The 18770-nt window shown below is 43.5% G+C and overlaps 1 protein-coding gene across 3 annotated transcripts in view; it reads left to right on the top strand.

Moving 5' to 3' along the window:
• SLC23A2 (solute carrier family 23 member 2) overlaps window positions 1-18770 on the top strand; it is a 111223-nt gene that overhangs the window by 61788 nt on the left and 30665 nt on the right. For all 3 annotated transcript variants that reach the window (XM_075601289.1, XM_075601291.1, XM_075601290.1), the window contains 3 exons: window positions 2589-2705; window positions 10606-10763; window positions 11504-11592. In XM_075601289.1, coding sequence (XP_075457404.1) covers window positions 2589-2705; window positions 10606-10763; window positions 11504-11592 — 364 coding nt within the window. The remainder of the gene's footprint in view (window positions 1-2588; window positions 2706-10605; window positions 10764-11503; window positions 11593-18770) is intronic.

Genomic DNA, 18770 nt, shown 5'->3' with positions numbered 1-18770 from the left:
GCTCCTTCGTTTGCTGTGACCGCCGAAGCTTCTTTTCTTCTTTACCTCTACATCCAACGGCTGGAGCACGCTACAGATCCTCTGCATTGAGCAAACGTCACTACATCTCCTCCCCTGGCTATCGCGGGGATAGCTGGTGATCGTGGTGCGTCTCACTGGAATTTCCCAGACCCACAAGGTTGGCGCCGGCGATGACGTCACACGGAGGCGCCACACACGCGGCTTAGAGCCGGATCCATCACAGAGCTAGCAGTGAAGATACCAGGCGGGTGGAGGGCAGCAGGCACCGGTTGGCGTACGTGAGTACAGGAGAGGAGTTCTTATCCAGCTTCTTATCCTGACTCCTTGCGAATCCCTGCAAAACGGGCGCCCCCCCCCTAGGTTCATAAGTCTGCAACTGTTGCTCCATATATCTACTGATTGCCTCATATATTTATTGCAGTGGGATCTTGTTTTTTGCCTCTTACCAACCAAAGCTCACAAAGTACTTCCAATACTGAGACACCTATTATACTGTACATATGCACTTGTAGAGCACCGAACTCCATGGGGTTCATTCCCCTTATTCTATACCTTTTGGATGTGGTTCATCCCTATCGAAAGCTGCGGAACTATCACTGCAGCCAAGATATTGTTAAGTCCTCTCCTACTGCCTTGTACATTCCTCTCTACATGAACATTCCCAGGATGCTGTTTTAAAAATGTTTAGTTTGATATACATTATTGTTTTGCACTCCTCACTTGCCTAAGGTTGTATTAAACCTATCTATTATCAATATTTGTCACTTGATATATGCTTATTCAAGTTAGCACTCTGTTTATATTTTATCCCTATACTTGCGCTTGGTGGATATATTCCATGAGTGCTACTTGTGTAGAGAGATAGGTATATATCATCTCTCAAAATCACAGTGCTCACTTTGTTGTATGTATGGTTGTTATAGTTGCACATTACATGGAGAAATCGCACCTAGGGAACAAAGCACGGCCAGTGTTGGCAGGTACATGCGTCATATGGGGCATATAGAAAGTATAGTGTGTGTGTGTGTGTGTGTGTTTTACAATTCCAAGTATGCCAAGAACTTTATCCATTACCCAATGCCACTTTTCTTGCGCTACAGACATTACATAAAAGACAAACATTAGGAAAAGGAGTGCCTGCCCTGAAGAGCTTACTGTCTAAGTGTTGCCCTATTGCGGCAGTAGGAATATTTTTCCTGGCCGGAGTGACTCCACTGGATGGTCTGAGTACAGTGTCATTCTGTAGGCGAAATCTGAACAGGATAATTATTAACCTGCGTTCACATGGTATCCAGACCTGGAAAGTTTTGTCTGTTAAGGTCACTGCTAAGGTAAAGTTGCTGTTGCATCACCTGAGTCAGTCAGCATTTTTTTAACCCCTTTTGCACCCAACTGTCCACACAATCATTCCAGCATCACACAATGTGCACATTAAAGGTGTGGCACTGAAGGTTAATTTAGGGACAGCAATACATTTTTTCCCTTGGTTGGGCAAACTATTGCTCATATGCACTGAAGGGTGCTACGCTTTAGCATGCCCTACTTGCCATTCAAATTACTGGGAGTTAAGACGTGCTGAAGCTTGGCACCCTTTAGTGAATAGGGTTAAGGTCACAGTCTTTGCTTGACAGACTTCCCAGGATCCCTTGCTGCCAGAGTTCTGTCAATGTGCATTAGGCAATGAGATGTACATGCAAAAAAGGTTTTGTTCACCCACCTTTGTTAATTATTTGTATTTGTATTTATGTTTAGCAAAGGATTTGTGTTCTATAATAAAATTGGAAATAACCGGCGTGAAATCCTCTGTGATTTGTATGCTCTGTTTGTAATACAGGAAACGTGATATTCCTTTCTTTATTCTTCTCGTCTTACTCTATGGTAATCTTTTATATTTGCGAAATACAGCCATGGGAAATTTACAAGGCAAATTAAGGTAAAAAGCTTAGAGCAAAACTTATTAAAGCTGCAGTCCCACTTGACCAGCTACATGGGATTTTAACCTATGGTAAACCTCTTTGCTGTGAGCGAGGTCTGCAACCATTGCTTAGCAGTGTTTTGGGCCCTTCTGGCAGAGAAGAGGTTAAATCCTCTTTTTCAGCAGTTGCTTTGTATGTTTAATTACTTTGCAAATATTATAATAGAACTCTCTAACCCCAAACTGCAAATAAACGTCAAAACAGAGTGCATGGAGTCTCGTTCAGGGTTTGTACCCGAGAGTGCAAAGAATGGCGCAACTGATCGGCGCTGAGTTGCAACATTTTGCAAAGCGTCTCATCGGTAGCGATATTTCTCCAGCAGGGAAAACTACTGGAGAATGTTACTATTGAAGTGACCAGTGAAGAACATTTATTTGTGCAAAAACAATTTGTTGACACGAGCAGCGAAGAGGTTAAATGTGCAGTTGCACAGAGATGTCAACCATGGCGTTGGGTTCCTAATGTTAATGAATAGAATGAATAATATAGTAGCATTAATGCGGATTTTTTTGTATGTGGGGAGAAGGCAGCGTGTTTATGGGAGTGACTGCATCTTTAACATCTGCTCTCTACCCTTTATCTCCCGCACAGAGGTCCCTAGCTGAGACGCTAGATAGCACGGAAAGTGTAGACCGGCACAGGATGGACATGATCTACACGGTTGAAGACGTCCCGCCATGGTACCTCTGCATCTTCCTGGGCTTACAGGTAAGTTGTACTTGGGCAGGGCCATAGCAAAAGGCCTGGGATCTGATTGCTCGATGCAGGCCATTGTCTGACAGCGACCTGGTCTGTTTTAACCCATTTCAGCAGCACAATCCAGAGCTTTACGATCAGTGGTGTAACCGCCACTGCTGGTATGTGTGTTTCAACTGAGAACATGGTACTGATCTCCATTTCAGGACCATTGTGCAGTGTAGTGGCTTGTACCACTAATGTAGCTGATTAACTCTTGTCTCGGATGTGGCATGTAATACATTCATTTTTACTCTGCTGCAGACATCTTGTAATGAAAGGGTTAAAATACTGCAATTATATTGTACGCGCTGTCTCTCACCCTATCTTTCTTAAGGCTTCGCCTGCGCGGAGGCGTGCGTGATGTCACCCGTGTGAAGCGGGTGCGTTTTCAGGACATGGTAGACGCACCGTCGGGGAGCGTGTCTATGAGCGTCTGTGACATCACGGAGCTGGTTCGCCCTCATTGGGTGAACCGCTCACGTGACCGGCCCGTCACACCGAGAAATCGATTTCAACTGATTCCTCACACAACGCGCGCCCCCTCTTGCTGTCGTGCGCGGTCTATGGAAGCGATCAATGCCTTAAGGCAATGTGATCGCGCCGCGCACGGACGCCTCTGGCGGCAGCACTGCAAGCTTTTAAAGCTGCAGCAATGTCCTACATGTGTTTTTTTATTTTTTATTTTTATATCTGTTCTGTACTATGAGAAAATACTTGTAGCATTTTTATTTTTAAAACAGACATTTTTTATGTATTATGATGTAACAAGGATTTTTTGTCTCTATAGCGACCATTTATAAAGTAAAAAACCCTTCCTCTTCTGAAACAGGCTCTGGACACCCCTTTTTGAGCCCTGCCCTCTCTCTAGCAGTGCACCAATTGTATCTAGTGACTGCCTGGTCACGTGATCTTCCCCACAGAACGTTGTCATATTAATATGCATATGTATGTATATGCATTCCACTGACTGTGCAGAATACTCCTCTGCAGCCATTTAGTGAACCCTCGAGCCAAATCTTCACTTATCTATCACGAGAACGGATCCATCACTACATGGCTAATTACTTAGTGTGTGGATTATATTGATGCACATATTAAATGGGGGGGGGGGAAATCAAATGTAAAAAATAAATTAAAAAAAACAGTAGCTTGGACTGTGATTGTGATTGTAACATCAACTTTACCTGCCAAATTTGACGGTATATTCCTTCTGCACATGCATGTTCTGGGAGTGTGAGGTAATAAAGGTTTGCATCCAGAAAATACAGAATAACTTTTGTACTTTAACTGAGTGTTTTAGATAAAGTTCATAGATAAAAAAAGAATCAATCTAAATTAAATCTGATTATTTTATAATAAAATAGACCAACATCAATGAAATCCTAAGAATGAGTAATCTGCAAGTCCAAGGTGCAAAGTGATGAAATCCCTGTGACGGGAGGGGGTAACCAGGCTCTCAAATAAAGGTGAAGCATGTTTTTGGTTACCCCTGATCCGTGTATAAGGGTGCAAGAGTTGGCTCATGGGCCCAGTAACATTGTATATTTTCAATGTATTGCCTGTAATGAAAGTATTTTTTGTGTTTTATCCCTTTCCGGGCATGCCAACAAGCAGGGATTGCTAGGGTATGAGTTTCAAGGGGGGTTTTGCGGATGATCCGTTAACAGAATGTACCTTGGAGGTTGGGGTCCGAAGTTACCGGGTCCCCCATAAATGTACCTGGGAATAGTGCCTGGTTCTCGGATACATGTAGGCACATTGTCCCGGCAATACCTCCCCTTGAAAACGCAAGCGCGACTCGCCACTAGGGTATCCTGCTTCAGCATAGCCCAGAAAGGAGAATGAGGAACAGGGATGGGTAGGTATCCTTGTAGCTGAGGGAATCCCTTGGTTAAGGGGGATACCCCAGCTAGTGCCAACGTGACCCAGAACCAGTGTAGGGTTTATGGGTGCCCCAATCGTATATAAGGTTATGGGGGGGACTCAGAGTCCAGTATGAATCCAAAAGCTAGTGTGTGGGGAATAAGGCAGGTAGAAATAAAAGTACAACATCTTCTACTGTCCCCTGTACCCGGAGACTCAGAAGTATATCACCAACATACCATAATATATTAAAGTATACTTTATTAAATGTAATGTGTTTTTACATTCGGAACCGATGTCCAAACTGGCTGCCCGAGCTAACCCATAGGCGCCGGTAAGTCTGCTGGACATCGGAGTTCAAAGCAGTCAGAGAATGCCAGAGGTGAGAATAGCAATTGGTCAGCGGGGAAAGGCGGAGTACCAGGTCCGGAGATCAATGGCAGTCGTCCGGACTGCCACTTGCTCTACCAGACCTGGTGGAGCCTGTCCCAGCGGGTGGCATTGAGATAGCCAGGGACGAAGGCGGCAAACTTTATTTATTTCTCAAATATTTTACCAGGAAGTAATACATTGAGAGTTACCTCTCGTTTTCAAGTATGTCCTGGGCAAGTCCTTGCGCAAGTCAGCCAGTTTTTTTATAAGCCTGTCACGATAATTTACAGGGTTATAATATACACATAATTACTGGGTTGAATTGAATACGACTGTGATATGATAAAGAGATTTTATTCCTTCAAATAAGGTGGACACACAATGTTGGACAAATAACAAACGGAATATTTACTCTTACTTAGGAAGGGGACCATGCGTAGCCAGGATTCAGGCTAGCAATTCATTCAGCAATACAGGATACAAACGAAGACAACTGGGTAGAGGGCTTACAGTCGCTTAAATAGATTTTAGCCTCTACGCCTTAACATTGGGACCCAGGTCCTTGCGCAAGTCCCTTGGCTATTTCAGATTTCCCGCTGACCCGGCTTTTCTAGCTGACTTGGCTCTGATTGGTTGCTTGGGAATTTTCCCACACGTTGATTGGCTGCTGAGTTTTGTGAATGAAACTCAGAATACTATAAAAATCTATGAGCCAGTCAGATTGTTGTTCTGTAAGAGGGCGGGCTTTTCAAAGTTGCTTCTGCATGAATAGTAGAGCAACCGGCTTCGGTTTCAAGCCTGAAAAGCCCGCCCGCCAGAGACTAAGTCCAGCTTTTTGCGCCCAAATTCACAAAATCAAACGTAGCGGACCTGGCTGGGATTTTATGCTGATTTGAGTTCCGGAGGATTTTGAGTTACTCGCGGTCAGGAGGGACTAAGTTCTGACACACAGGGTTCATTGAGCTGGCGATGCGACATCACACCCGATATGTTGGCAATGGTCACTCAAATCAATGGCAGTTACCGCGTGATCGGGCGCGATGTCCTGTAACGCAGCTTCCTGACTTCCAACCAATGTGTTATACTGCCTTCTGACTGGGAGCAGTTTTAATAACCGAGGAAGTACTGTGCAATACTGACCGAATAAAGATGTCGTTTTTGATGGAATTATATCTGTTTTCCTCGTGGCTTGAAAGGGAATCACACCACATACCTGTAGACACCTCCTAAACTTCCAAGGATTTGACAAACTTCGAGGCCATCTGAAAATCTTGCTGCCAGAGATGATGGGTGAAGATGGGTGAAGTTTTTGCCGAAATGCAAATTTACCATAAACAGTTTCTTTTGCATTTTTAAATATTCACCAGTCATTAAATAAGTTATGGTGGATAAAAAAAAGTGACAAAAACCGTCCACTGTATGGTGTACAAAAAATAAAATGCCACTTGTGGGTACATTTGCATGTCTCGTACCCACAAGTGATATTTGTATTTGCTGAACACTGTACGGTGGCGGGTTGTTGTCACACTTTTTATTTATTTTTTACCCCCCATATCTTCTATAATGGAAAAAGGAAAGTCCTCCAGTGCATAGGCTCAGTTCACCATCCCAAGCAGGTATATGTGGGAGAAAACAGACAAACGGAACAAAACAGAGAGTATAATATCAGTATGTGCTACCAAAATACTGCAGCGCCTCACTAACTAGCAAACTCACACTTACATGTGCAGATCCACACTAGAGTTGCGGATGTAGCATTCCACAGCAAAGTAGCTTAAAAAGAGTAGAGAAAACGGATATAGCGTAATACGTTTTAATAACAATAGGTAGATAAAAAGTGGATGCACTCACAAACGACTGTTAAAAAGGCATTGGTGAATCGTTTTCCAGCCTTGTGTTCCTCCGCTCCAGTCCAGCTTTCCCACGTCTGTCCTTCTGCCTTGTGGCTAATGGGTTGCTCTGTGGTACTTGGCTCAGCTGCTCCCGAGTGCCTTTGTGTCCCTGCTTCGGGGGTTAGCTGATTCGTCTGTTGCCGTTTTCAAGGAGTATGGTGACTTACACTGGTCAGACTTCATCAAATGCGTTTCGCATGTAGTTTCCTCAGTGATGATCGTCACATAAGCCACCATACTCGTTGAAACCGGCAACTGACGAGTCAGCTAACCCCCGACAGACCTCTGTGGAGCTGCGCAAACCGGACCCTGGTAGGCATGGAATCGGAGGGCACAAACCAGGCTGTGAGAAGCCTGAGAGAGCCACCGTGAAGCAGGGACACAGAGGCACTTGGGAGCAGCTGAGCCAAGTACCACGGAGGAACCCATTAGCCACAAGGCAGAGGGACAGACGTGGGAGAGCTGGACTGGAGCGGAGGAACACGAGGCTGGAAAACGATTCACCAATGCCTTTTTAACAGTCGTTTGTGAGGGCATCCACTTTTTATCTACCTATTGTTATTAAAACGTATTACGCTATATCCGTTTTCTCTACTCTTTTTAAGCTAATTTGCTGTGGAATGCTACATCCGCAACTCTAGTGTGGATCTGCACAATTGTGAGTTTGCTAGTTAGTGAGGCGCTGCAGTATTTTGGTAGCACATACTGATATTATACCCTTTGTTTTGTTCTGTGTGTCAGTCTGTTTTCTCCCACATATACCTGCTTGGGATGGTGAGCTGAGCCTATGCACTGGAGGACTTTTCTATACAAGTTACTTTGGAGATGTTGGAATCACCTCCCTGTTCTCTAGCAGCAGGACTTTTCAAACACTGGATTACAGTGTAATAGTATATATTTTATACATGTTATTGTTGTTTACCTTGGTAGTTGGTTGGCGCTACTTTTTCTTTTCTATATCCTCTGTCTGGTTATACCCACGTACCAGGTTCACATTGCAAAGCCAGCAACCAACCTCGCACTGTTGAGATCCAAAAGGTTGACATAGCTGTGTGTGGGTAGGTTTACTGACTATGTACTTTAACCCAGGCTGTGCTGAAAAGCTGTGTGATGTGGCAGGCGTTGGCTTATAGGGGTCCATGTTAAATTGGATAAGCGGTAAAGAGTGACTTGCTGTGAGTGCTCATTTGCATGTCATTTCCCAGAATCCATGGCTTTAGCGGAAGCTAAACCGGGCTTCCGCTGTACCCTTGGGTTCCGTGAGCAGATCAAAAGGGTGCCACGGGATTTCCCCAATCTCCCAGAGCAGCGAGAGAGCAAGGCCATTTCCTTCTATCTTGATTGGCTACTGCTGGGTAATGCAACCTATAAGGAGATGTCAGGAGCTTGTGGGGTGTGGCAAAGCAGAGGAGTAGGAAGCAGCATGGGCAGTGTGTGTGTGTGTGTTTGTGTGTGTCCCTGTTCTGTTGTAGGGGTGCATTGACAACTGATCACTGTGATTAGGGGTGCCCCAAGAGAAAAAAGATTGAAAACCACTGGTTCACACATTTGCCAGGCAGATAGAATCAAACAAACCTTTGATTCCAGCCTGGAGAAATCGAAACAGCAGGGAATTCTGGGGGAAGAAATAAAACTGCTCCCCTGTTCAGCAGCCAATCCTTAAAAACTAAATTTGTTTATAAGTTCGATATTGAGATTTTGTTTGTGGAGAGGGGGGGGGAAATTAGTTAACGCTTTTCGTTTGTAACGCTCTCATGGTTCGTGTTTAGCTCCAATCTTGATTTTGCGATTGTACTGCTTTTTTTTTTTTTAAAAGACAGTCCTTCGCAAAGACTAAAACTATTCTAAATATGTATATATATATTTCCAATGCGTTCTTGTGTAATTGGCTTCAAAGGTTTAAGATTTGCCCTTGAAGCAAGTGTTTTATGTTTTCTGAGAATTTAACAAAATGAACAATTTACCTGGGGCTTTGAGCACGGTCAGTCTGATCTACAAGACACTGGTAAAAACCCCTCTGCACCAAATAAAGTATTTATTTATCATGGAAATGTTACAAATGTAACACTTTAGTTTAAAATCCTTTGTAATTGTCGGTTACATTTAGCCTACTATATATGCCAGTCCTTCATTTACTTTGGTGCTAGGAGGGACTGCCCCTTTAAGGTTGCATGGTGCAATAGAATATTTTTGGACGGAAAGACAAATACCTTCGCACATAAATGACCTTTCATATGACGTTTCCCTGCAGGGAAAAGGTTCTTTCTTATCAAGCGGCTGCCTCCTCTCACTGTACCTGTACCTGGTCTGGCCAGCCATGGCCGATCTTCTGGTTTAAGCTGCCGTGGACCCAGTTTAAACGCTGTGTACACCAGACCAGCAGAAAGACACACGATCATTTGTTGTAGGACTGGTTCACGGCAAGGAGTGAACGAACCCGCTGTACCTAATATGACCAGCGGTCATAAATACAAACCGGTACAAAAAGAGGCAAATTACTAAACAGTAGGAAAGAGAAAAGACACTGAATGAAGTATAGACAAGTTCAAGTCCATTTTTGCAGTATAAGAAGTTACGATTAAGTGAAAGCGCTTAGAAGAGGTTATCCATATCTATCATTTTTAACAGTTTTTTTTTTTCAATTTAAGGCGTGTTTAGTGCTCAAAAATGCAAAATCCACATTAATAACTGAATACCGGTTGTCTTAATTCTGGGCCAGTTCTTACCTACTTTTTGAAGCAGGTCTAACTCCTATAATGTTAGTATCTTTCCCACGAGCATGTGGTGCTCTTCTTTTCTACAAACACAATGCTTTAGACCACAATGTGGGGAGAAATTCATTTTAACTTCCCCAACATTTTAGTGATTGTGCGTTGATCTTGTAAAACCACTGAAGGGCTTCATCATGAAATCAGGAGTGTTGATGATGAAGAAGAATAAAGCAAAGTCAAAGCAATTCGTACATAAATAGTTTGTTACTGACTGTATAAGTGAGACATCAACTTTTTTTTATTTTTTATAACTTCAATTTTATTAGGTGATTCAGTACATACATGATAACACAACCCATTGTCTTTAATATAACCACCCGTTTCATCTAACAACTTCAGGAGCTTAACATACAGGACCTACAAGACATACCGGGGGACGAGACCACGGGAGGGGGAAGGAGGAGGGGGGGGTGAGTGAGGGGCGATCTAGTCGACGGTTGGGGGGCAGCCGCATAGCTGTCCTGTCTTCCTGGTGGGTGTTTGGTTCTTACTGGGCTGGGGAACCTTTAGCTTATCAGCTCAGGGTTTCCTGGGATCTCTGAGTTCTTGCTTGCCTCTCTCACTGTCGCTATGTGGTCGTGGATCCGTTTGGTTGAGACATCCACGCTTTATATAAAATATTCTGGAGAGAACATAACCTAAGTGTGTGTGTGTACATACATACGCAGGCTACAACAAGGTCATTTCCAGAAGCTGCAGGGTGGGAGGTTCATGGGAAACACAAGTCCTTCACTGAGCAAGTGGGTGCATGGCACAGCCCCCCAGTACAGGTGGTAAAAGCTAATGCAGTATAGGAATTAACAAATGCTTACAGACAAGGGTATCTATGGTATATGTAGAAAGCATAAGCGCTCAAACTGGATCTATTGCTTTAGATAATGTGTGGGCCAACAGGTCCACACCTGGTATCAAAGATGGTATATTTAGCTGTTGACCTGTATCCCTGCTCTACCTGTGCCCCGCTTCCTGCAGCACTACCTGACATGCTTCAGTGGAACCGTGGCAGTGCCTTTCCTGCTCGCCGAAGCCATGTGCGTTGGATTTGACCAGTGGGCCACCAGCCAGCTCATAGGGACCATTTTCTTCTGCGTAGGAATCACTACTTTGCTACAGACGACCTTTGGGTGCAGGTGAGTGGTGCTCTGGTTTTTCTAATGTAACCATATACCTGCCTATCTACCTAATGAGCTGTAGAGAAATAAAACCATAAAATTGTGCAAATAGAAGATTTGGAAAAAATCAGTGTGATTGAAGCCTTTTTATTAGCTACAAAAATCAAACCCCTATAAGTAGTTTTTTCACGAGGAGCTGAGACTTTGGAAGCAGTTTAATTTCCTCTGGCTGCTCCTTTTTGTTTGATATCACTGTCTGTTCCACAATAGTTTGCACAGGCAATGCCCCTCTCCTCCCTCGTCTTTATTGGCTCTAATAGCACGTCCTTGTTCCCGTGACTTACAAAGACCCACTGGTTCCCCAGATATTTGTAGGGTTTTTTTTGCGTGCGCTAATTTTGAGACAAAAAACAAGAATGTGACCGCGGTATTGCAAACATGGGCGCAGTGTCAAACAATGGAAAGCCTCGATGTCACCCCCCGATGACGTTCCATTTATTGCGGGGCCGAACCCAGACACCCCTACCGTTTTGTGTCCGGTGGGCACATATTCTCGCTGGCGCAGGTAACGGGAGGAAACCAACAGTTCTGTTAAGGTATACAAAAACAATATAATATGTTTACATTAATTGTAAGTGTTATTATTAATACAGTACATTTCCAAATGTAGTTTATTTATTTTTTTACTTGTGCAAACATGCATAGTGCTGTATTACCCACATCTGCTTACTTTTTGCAATGTCCCCTTGTCATTTCAGGTTACCCTTGTTCCAAGCGAGTGCTTTTGCTTTCTTAGCCCCTGCTCGGGCCATCCTATCCCTTGAGAAATGGAAATGTAATGCTACAGGTAAAACCCCACTGTATAAGGTATCTGTAATTTCAGCCCTGTTAAGATTCCAGATGTACTTGTATAACCGAGTCTCCTTACATCCCCTGCTGTCGCCCTCTGTTTAAATGTCTCTTTTACAGCTCTGAGAACACAAGACTTTAAACTTGCGGTTTGAGTCTCTTCATACATTTCTCGTTCGTACGCTTCTAATCCCTTCCCGTACCCAGAGACACTTGTGTAAAAAGAATGTATTTAATCTCCCGATTTGCAACCTTAGAGTTTAACCGTGTGATGGGAGAAATTCCATTTAATAAACATGCTTTAAAGCCGTAGTTACACTTAATATCCTTAGAGTTGCATTTTTATTTTTGGGGAGGCTTGTGGAAAGATTTTGTTCATCGGAAAGGGTTCAAGTGCATGTGGCTGTGACTATTAAAGCATTCTTAGGGATTACTTTTCATTTTGTTTCTACTTCTTTATTTTGACTTACTGCAAGTGAAACATCATACAATAGTTGATTATAAAATGAGATACAAAACACTGCACAGGTGTAAGGTGAAGCAAGAGACAATTCAGTAATAGTTTTAGACATTATTTGTCCAAAGTATAGCATTCATGTGAGAAGGAAGGGTGATCAACTTAACTGTAATGAAAGTAATTTAAATTAAGTAATTAAATTAATTACACTAAATAAAAAATAAAGTAGATCTTAACCATAGTTGTGAGGTCGAAGGGAACCACCGGTATGGCCCCCACCATCACTTATTTGACACACGAAGGAGATGTGAAGTTTAGCACAAAGTGAGCCATGACATTTAGCTGTTTTGGTATTGGCATAAAAAGACATAATAATTTCTACTCCACCCTCGGAGCGGAGTTCTGTACTCTAAGACCAGAGGTATATAGTAACCAATGAAGACGTCTCCTCAAATTTGTCCTGTTTACCTCTTAAGGTAAGTGTTATTTTCTCCTTGGAGTATGTTCTCCAAACCTATGAGATCCAAGACTCCGCTTTTCTTTTTTGTAAAATCTTTTTATTGGAAATTATACAGACTTATACATAAAATACATTTTTTTTCATGCATAATACAGCAGGTTTCTTATACAGGTATCTTTCTGTTCCATAACATATTTGTATTGCAACATTTCCTTTTTATTTTTTAAAATAGTAACACTTTAACTCTTAACTCAAATGGTAAACATTGTAACTGTACAATGTCAACCAATTATCTCACTTCAACTTCTTCCCACCTCATAGTACACCCCAGCCCTTGTTTCGTCTGTTTTGGACCTCTGTCGGTCTAACTCGAATATTCATATAAGAAACTCTTCAATACCATAAATATACCCGCTTTGCCACTCCTGTACAACCTATTCACGTCCGTCAGATGCCTTAAGCTGTTTATTCCACTAGTCTTATGGTATCATCCGTAGTCCTGTTAAGTACCTTTCCACCCCCAGGTCCCTCGTTGTTGAAATATTGTAGTGTTCAGAATCTAATTGGGGGATTCCTGGTTAGTGTGCGTGTTGCATACCATGTTGTGTGTTGAATGTTTTCTTGGATTTTTGTCTTTGTCTCATCTGACTGTGCGGCAATGAAGCGTTCCCAGATTTGGAAGAATTGTTCAGCTTTTTTTCTCTTTGTCCGTCGTGGCTTACACCCAATCAAGTGTAAATATACCAAACATGTTTTCTTTCCACAGCTGTAGAGATGGGGGAGTTTTATGTATCCATTGTTGTAAGATTGTTTTCCTTGCGGACATAGCTATAATTTGTTTCTTTGCTGTTATCAGTTTGGTTCCCTATTGCCCCTTTAGCGTTTAGGTTTATAATATTAAAAATCGCATATTCGGGATCTGTGGATTGTTGTATTCAGAGAATCTTTTCAGTACTCGTCTATTCGTGACCAGAACTCTTGGACCACTGGGCAGTTCCATAGGCAGTGCATAAGATCTGCCTGTGGGGCTGCACACTTTGTACATTTACTGTCCAAAGATAGTTTTGCTTTGTATCTGAATTTGGGCGTAGTGTATGTCCTATGTAAAATGTTGTAGTTCATTTCCTGGTATATTGTGGATGGGATGATTTTTAGTGATTTCCCAAACTGTCTCATGATAGTCTCCATATTTAGATTTGGGCAGTCTGTTAACCAAGCTCCAATTCCCAGTGTGTTATCATCATAATGTAATGTTTTCTTCAGACATTGATAAATATTTGATATTTTCCCATATTTTGCCATTTGGAAAAGTGTCAAATTGACTGTATCTGCTGTTGATAAATTGTTTAGTGATGCGTAGTGCCTGGCTTGTAGATATGCAAAGAATTGTGTGTTAGGTAGCGCATATTTATCTTTCAGTTCCTGGAATGAGTAAGTACAGTAGTTTATTCAGGAGCTGCCCTATGCCAAGGATTACCTTCTTTTCCCAGCCCTCAAAAGGGTAATTCGCCTTCCCTTCCTGAAACCGCAGATTCTTAGTGAACGGTAGAAATAGCAACTTGGTTCTTTAAAGAGTGGTTTCCTAGCTCTGTACCACGCTTTATATGTGCTGAATAATAATGAGTTTTCTTTTATAGTTCTTGGGACCTCCTGAGAAGGCATGCGTGACAAATATGCAAAGTTTATATCTGGGCACTGTTGTTGGTCAATTTAATATATTGTGAAATAGTTTGTATGGTTTATCCAGTCTCCCGCGTATCTCAAGAGAGCGGCCAAATTGTACATATTAAGTGAGGGGAGGTTTACACCTCTGTTTTTTTTATGTTGCTCTAGTTTTGCCATACTAATTCTAGGCTTTTTGTTTTTCCATATAAAATTTTGAAATGCTTTGCTTAGAGCTTTTTCGTCTTTTTCTCTTATAATATGCAACATCTGTAATATGTATAGGATTTTTTGTCATCTTCACCAGTTGGCATCTCCCCAGGAATGTTACGCTTAAGTCCTGCCATTTTCAAAACGTTTGTGTGATGTTATCTGTCAATGGTCTAACATTAATATTATATAATTGATGAATATCACTCATGATGTGTACCCCCAGGAATTTGATGTTTTTTTGCCCATTTAAATGGGAAGGGACCCTTCAACTTTATCTTTTGATTGCAATCTAGAGCTAGTTCCTCTGACTTTTCAAAGTTGATGGTTAAACCTGAGATTTTGCCATATATTCGTATTGCCTCTATAATAGTGGTTATTGCCTTTTGAGGGTTTGAAATGAAAAGGAGCATATCGTCCACAAATTCTGCGATTTTTAGTTCCTATTTGAATACCCTTGAATTCCTCCATCTTTTTTAGGTGTCAAATTAGTGGGTCGAGAGCTATATCAAATAACATTGGGGTTAGGGGACAGCCCTGCCTTGTTCCCCGTTGTAACGTGAAAAGTTCAGAGTTCAGTGCATTAGCTGTGATATAGGCTTGGGGGGAGTTGTTTATAGTTTGGATTAATGTTGTAACATTTTCCCCAAAGTTTTGTGCCTGGAGAGTCCTGGTAATATGTGCCCATGTAATTTTGTCGAATGCCTTTTCGGAGTCGAGATTTACTATTACTGTATGTCGTTACAGTACATTTGGACTGTTCTGCAGCCGCCACAGTAGATCTTAGGCCTCGCTCACACAGCGCGCTACACGACGTGCGCGCAGTTATGTGCGCATGCACGTTCGTGACAGACTCCTGGCGGCCAATTGTAGTGTTCAGTATTGAAACTACCATTGGCTGCAAAGTACGGTGTCGATGCTGCTGCAGTCGCGGGAGTCTTTTGAAACTGTGATCTCCGGCTGCAGCAGCGTGACGTCAGTTTCAGCAGCCAATAAATGTCCAGACGTTTACATTGATTGGCTGCTGAAATTGACCAGAAAGTCGGCAGTGGGGACGGAGGGGACCCCCCCTCCTCTCTGTGCGGACTCCCCTCCTCTCTGTGCGGACCCCCCTCCTCCCTGTGCGGACCTCTCCGCCACTCTGTGCCCATGACACTGCGCTGCTCCGCCCCCCGCATGTCGGATCATTCCATCTGCTTGGGATGATCACACATCGCCCAGCAGACGGAGGCGCGTGCACGCAGTGTCGCAAAGCCCGCTGTGTGACTGCAGCCGTATACTCGTAACGGACTGTTTCCTGAGATCAAAACCTGTTTTCTCGGGGGATATAAAATTGGGGACTATGTTTTTAAGACAATTTGTGTATATTTTTGTTAGAATTTTTTTAAATCTTGGTTTAACGGGGAAATGGGTCTGTATGACGATGGTTGTTTCAGAGTTCTGCCTGGTTTTGGGAGGACAATTATTTTCCAGGCTTAAAATTTTGCGGCTTTTTTCCCCTCCTTTATATGGTTGTATAGGTTGGTCAGTGATATTGCTATTTCGGGGTCTAATAATTTAGTTGTACTCTTTGCTAAGGCCATCTCGTCCTGGTGATTTGTTATTTTTAAGTGTGTTGATAGTTTCCTGTACTGCCAGGGTTTTTATAGGTTTATCTAGAGCAGGCCTGCACAACTCCAGTCCTCTAGGGCCGCAAACAGGCCAGGTTTTCAGGATATTCCTACTTCAGCACAGCTGGCTCAATTGGTGGCTCGGTATGACTGAGCCACTAATTGAACCAGCTGTGCTGAAGTAGGAAAATCCTGAAAACCTGGCCTGTTTGCGGCCCTCTGGGACTGGAGTTGTGCAGGCCTGCTCTAAAGCCTCTGCTTGCTTGGGAGATTTGAGTTAGATTTTTAAGATCTGATATTTTTTCCTCAAAGAGGGGAGATCAGCTTCAGCACTTCTCTGGCTGTGGCCTCCACAGAAGTAATTTCCTATTCTTGGGGTATCGTGATGTATTTCCTCCAGATTTATCTGGGGATTTGTGACTCTGGGGCCAATGGTTTTTTTGTTTCTTTTTCTTTTTGCTTATTAATCTTTTTGCTGCTTGTACTTGCTTTATCTATAAATCTGTCAATTTTAAAATGTTTGGGTGGCATTTAACTTTATCCTGCACATAGGTGTATGCTACACGCTTAGTTGGGTGCCCTGTTGTGCTTTTAGTTTGTAGTTGGGGAGGAATCCCACTGCAACCAAGATGGTGGCAGACCAGGGGCTATAGTGGGGAAGCAGAGCGTCTGACTCCTGTATCAGCTGCCCACACTGTGATCACTTGGGGCCCAGGGGTACACAGATCAATGACAGCCAAATGTAACCTAACCGGATTGTTGCATAGGCTTTCCCCTTGCTACTGGCAGTCTGTGTCACACTGCTCAAGACCTCCCAGCGGACTTTTTAACCGTGTCTGTTTGATGTGGGGGGCGGGGTTGTCCCCATAGGGCCTCTTTACCTTTTCGGCTGATCAGCCGCAGCCCCCGGCCTCCTCGCCTTCGCACCGATGCCTGCGGCCTGGTGCACATGCGTCACGGTCTCACTCCCGCTGCTGTCCATTCAGTCATGGGAGCCTCTGCGTTTCCTGATGCAGCTTGCCCCAAGCCGCCATCCGCCCCACGCCGCCATCCTCCCCTCGCGCTTCCGCCAGGCAGCCCACGCGTCCCATTGGCTGTGAGCCTGCACGAGTGTGTTGCCTCCTGTCTCCCTGTTTCATCCGCGCCGACTCTGCGAAGCTCCCAGACCTCAGACCTCGCTGTCTCTGCTCCCGTTGTCGGGGTATCTTCAGCAGCAGGTGCGGTGTCTTTGTAGCGGACTCCTCACCTCTGTACCAGTGCGGCTCGCCTCTGATCGCTCTCCGGTCTTCAGTTCTCCGCCTGGCTGCTTGACCGGTCCGACTCCCGGTGAATTGCTCTGTTTTTCTGTTTTCCTGTTATGTTGGGTTCTTTATTCCCCTCCTGCCCTGATGGAATTTGAGGGTGGATTTTGTCTTTTTTGGAGTATTTTAGAGGGGGCTTTGGGCAGAGCTTCTTACATGTAGCTATTATCAAGGCCCGCCCACCAGAAGTCAAGACTCCACCTTTGAGGCAAAGAATTATGTTTCTTAAAGGCTTTGTGGATAAATGAAACGTTAATAACTCTATGATGAGGTTGAAAAAAAGACAGGTCCATCGAGTTAAACCTATGTTAAATTTAGATGACAGAGGTACTTATGCTATATTTGTATCTACAATATATTGATCCAGAGGAAGGCTAAAAAAAAAAAAAACAGTGAAACATAATCCAATGTCTTTTATAAGGGGAAATATGAATTCCTTCCTGACTCCGTGACTTTAAAGAACAGCCTCAGCTATATTAAATAAACTTGAGACAAAATCGAAGTATATAGAGTTATAATTGAAAGAACCATTGTTGACATTTTTAACTCCCTTCTCTGCCCAACTACACCTATTGTTCACCCCCCTCCACCCTCAAGGACCCACCTACTGCAGATAAGATTAAGTCAATCAGACATGACATCTCTTCATGTAAAATTCCCCTCACACACCAAAATCCAGTCCGCTCATTCTCCCATTTGACCGAGGATGAGGTTTCATCGCACCTCAGAACTCCCTAAATCCTGCCCACTTGATCCTATTACTTCGCATCTCCGCACCCTCTCTGGCACGCTAAGCCCCACCCTAACTCACCTCTGACGTCTGGCACATTCCCATCTTCTTTCAAGCATGCACTCCTATTGTAAAGGAATATTCGCTTGACTCATCCACCCCCTCTAACTACCGCCCTTTCTTTTATCTCCCCTTTGCCTCCAAGCTACTTGAACGACTTATGTACAACCGCCTGACTCTCTTTCTCTCCTCCAACTCCCTGCTTTACTCTTTACAATCTGGTTTCCGTCCTTAACAATCCACCGAGACGGCACTAACAAAAGTGCCTACTCGCAGCTAAATCTATGGGTTATTTCTCCTTAGTTATTCATCTGGATCTCTCGCCTACCTTAGCCCCTGGTGATCACCCCCTTCTCCTTAACATTCTCCACTCCATTGGCCCCCGTGATGCAGTGTTCTACCTATCCAGCTGCTCCTTCATGGTTCCTTCGGTGGTGTCTCCTCTTAACTCCCTCTTTATGTTGGAGTCTCGCAATGCTCTGTCCTCGGCCTTCTGCTCTTCTCACTCTATACCTATTCTCTTTGTATTAGTTCACAATCTTTTGGCTTTCAGTATCATCTTTTTGCGGACTACACCCTCTCTCCACCCCTGACGCCTCCCTTTCTCTCCTGTCCTGTTTCTCCAACTGTCTCTGCAATATCCTCCTGGATGTCTCACTGTTACCTGAAGCTAAACATGTCCAAAA

The sequence above is a fragment of the Ascaphus truei genome, chromosome 5 (assembly GCF_040206685.1).
Source record: "Ascaphus truei isolate aAscTru1 chromosome 5, aAscTru1.hap1, whole genome shotgun sequence".
NCBI classification, from domain to species: Eukaryota; Metazoa; Chordata; class Amphibia; order Anura; family Ascaphidae; genus Ascaphus; species Ascaphus truei.
Note: the sequence above shows the minus strand (reverse complement) of the source record. Positions and strands in the feature narration are given on the sequence as shown.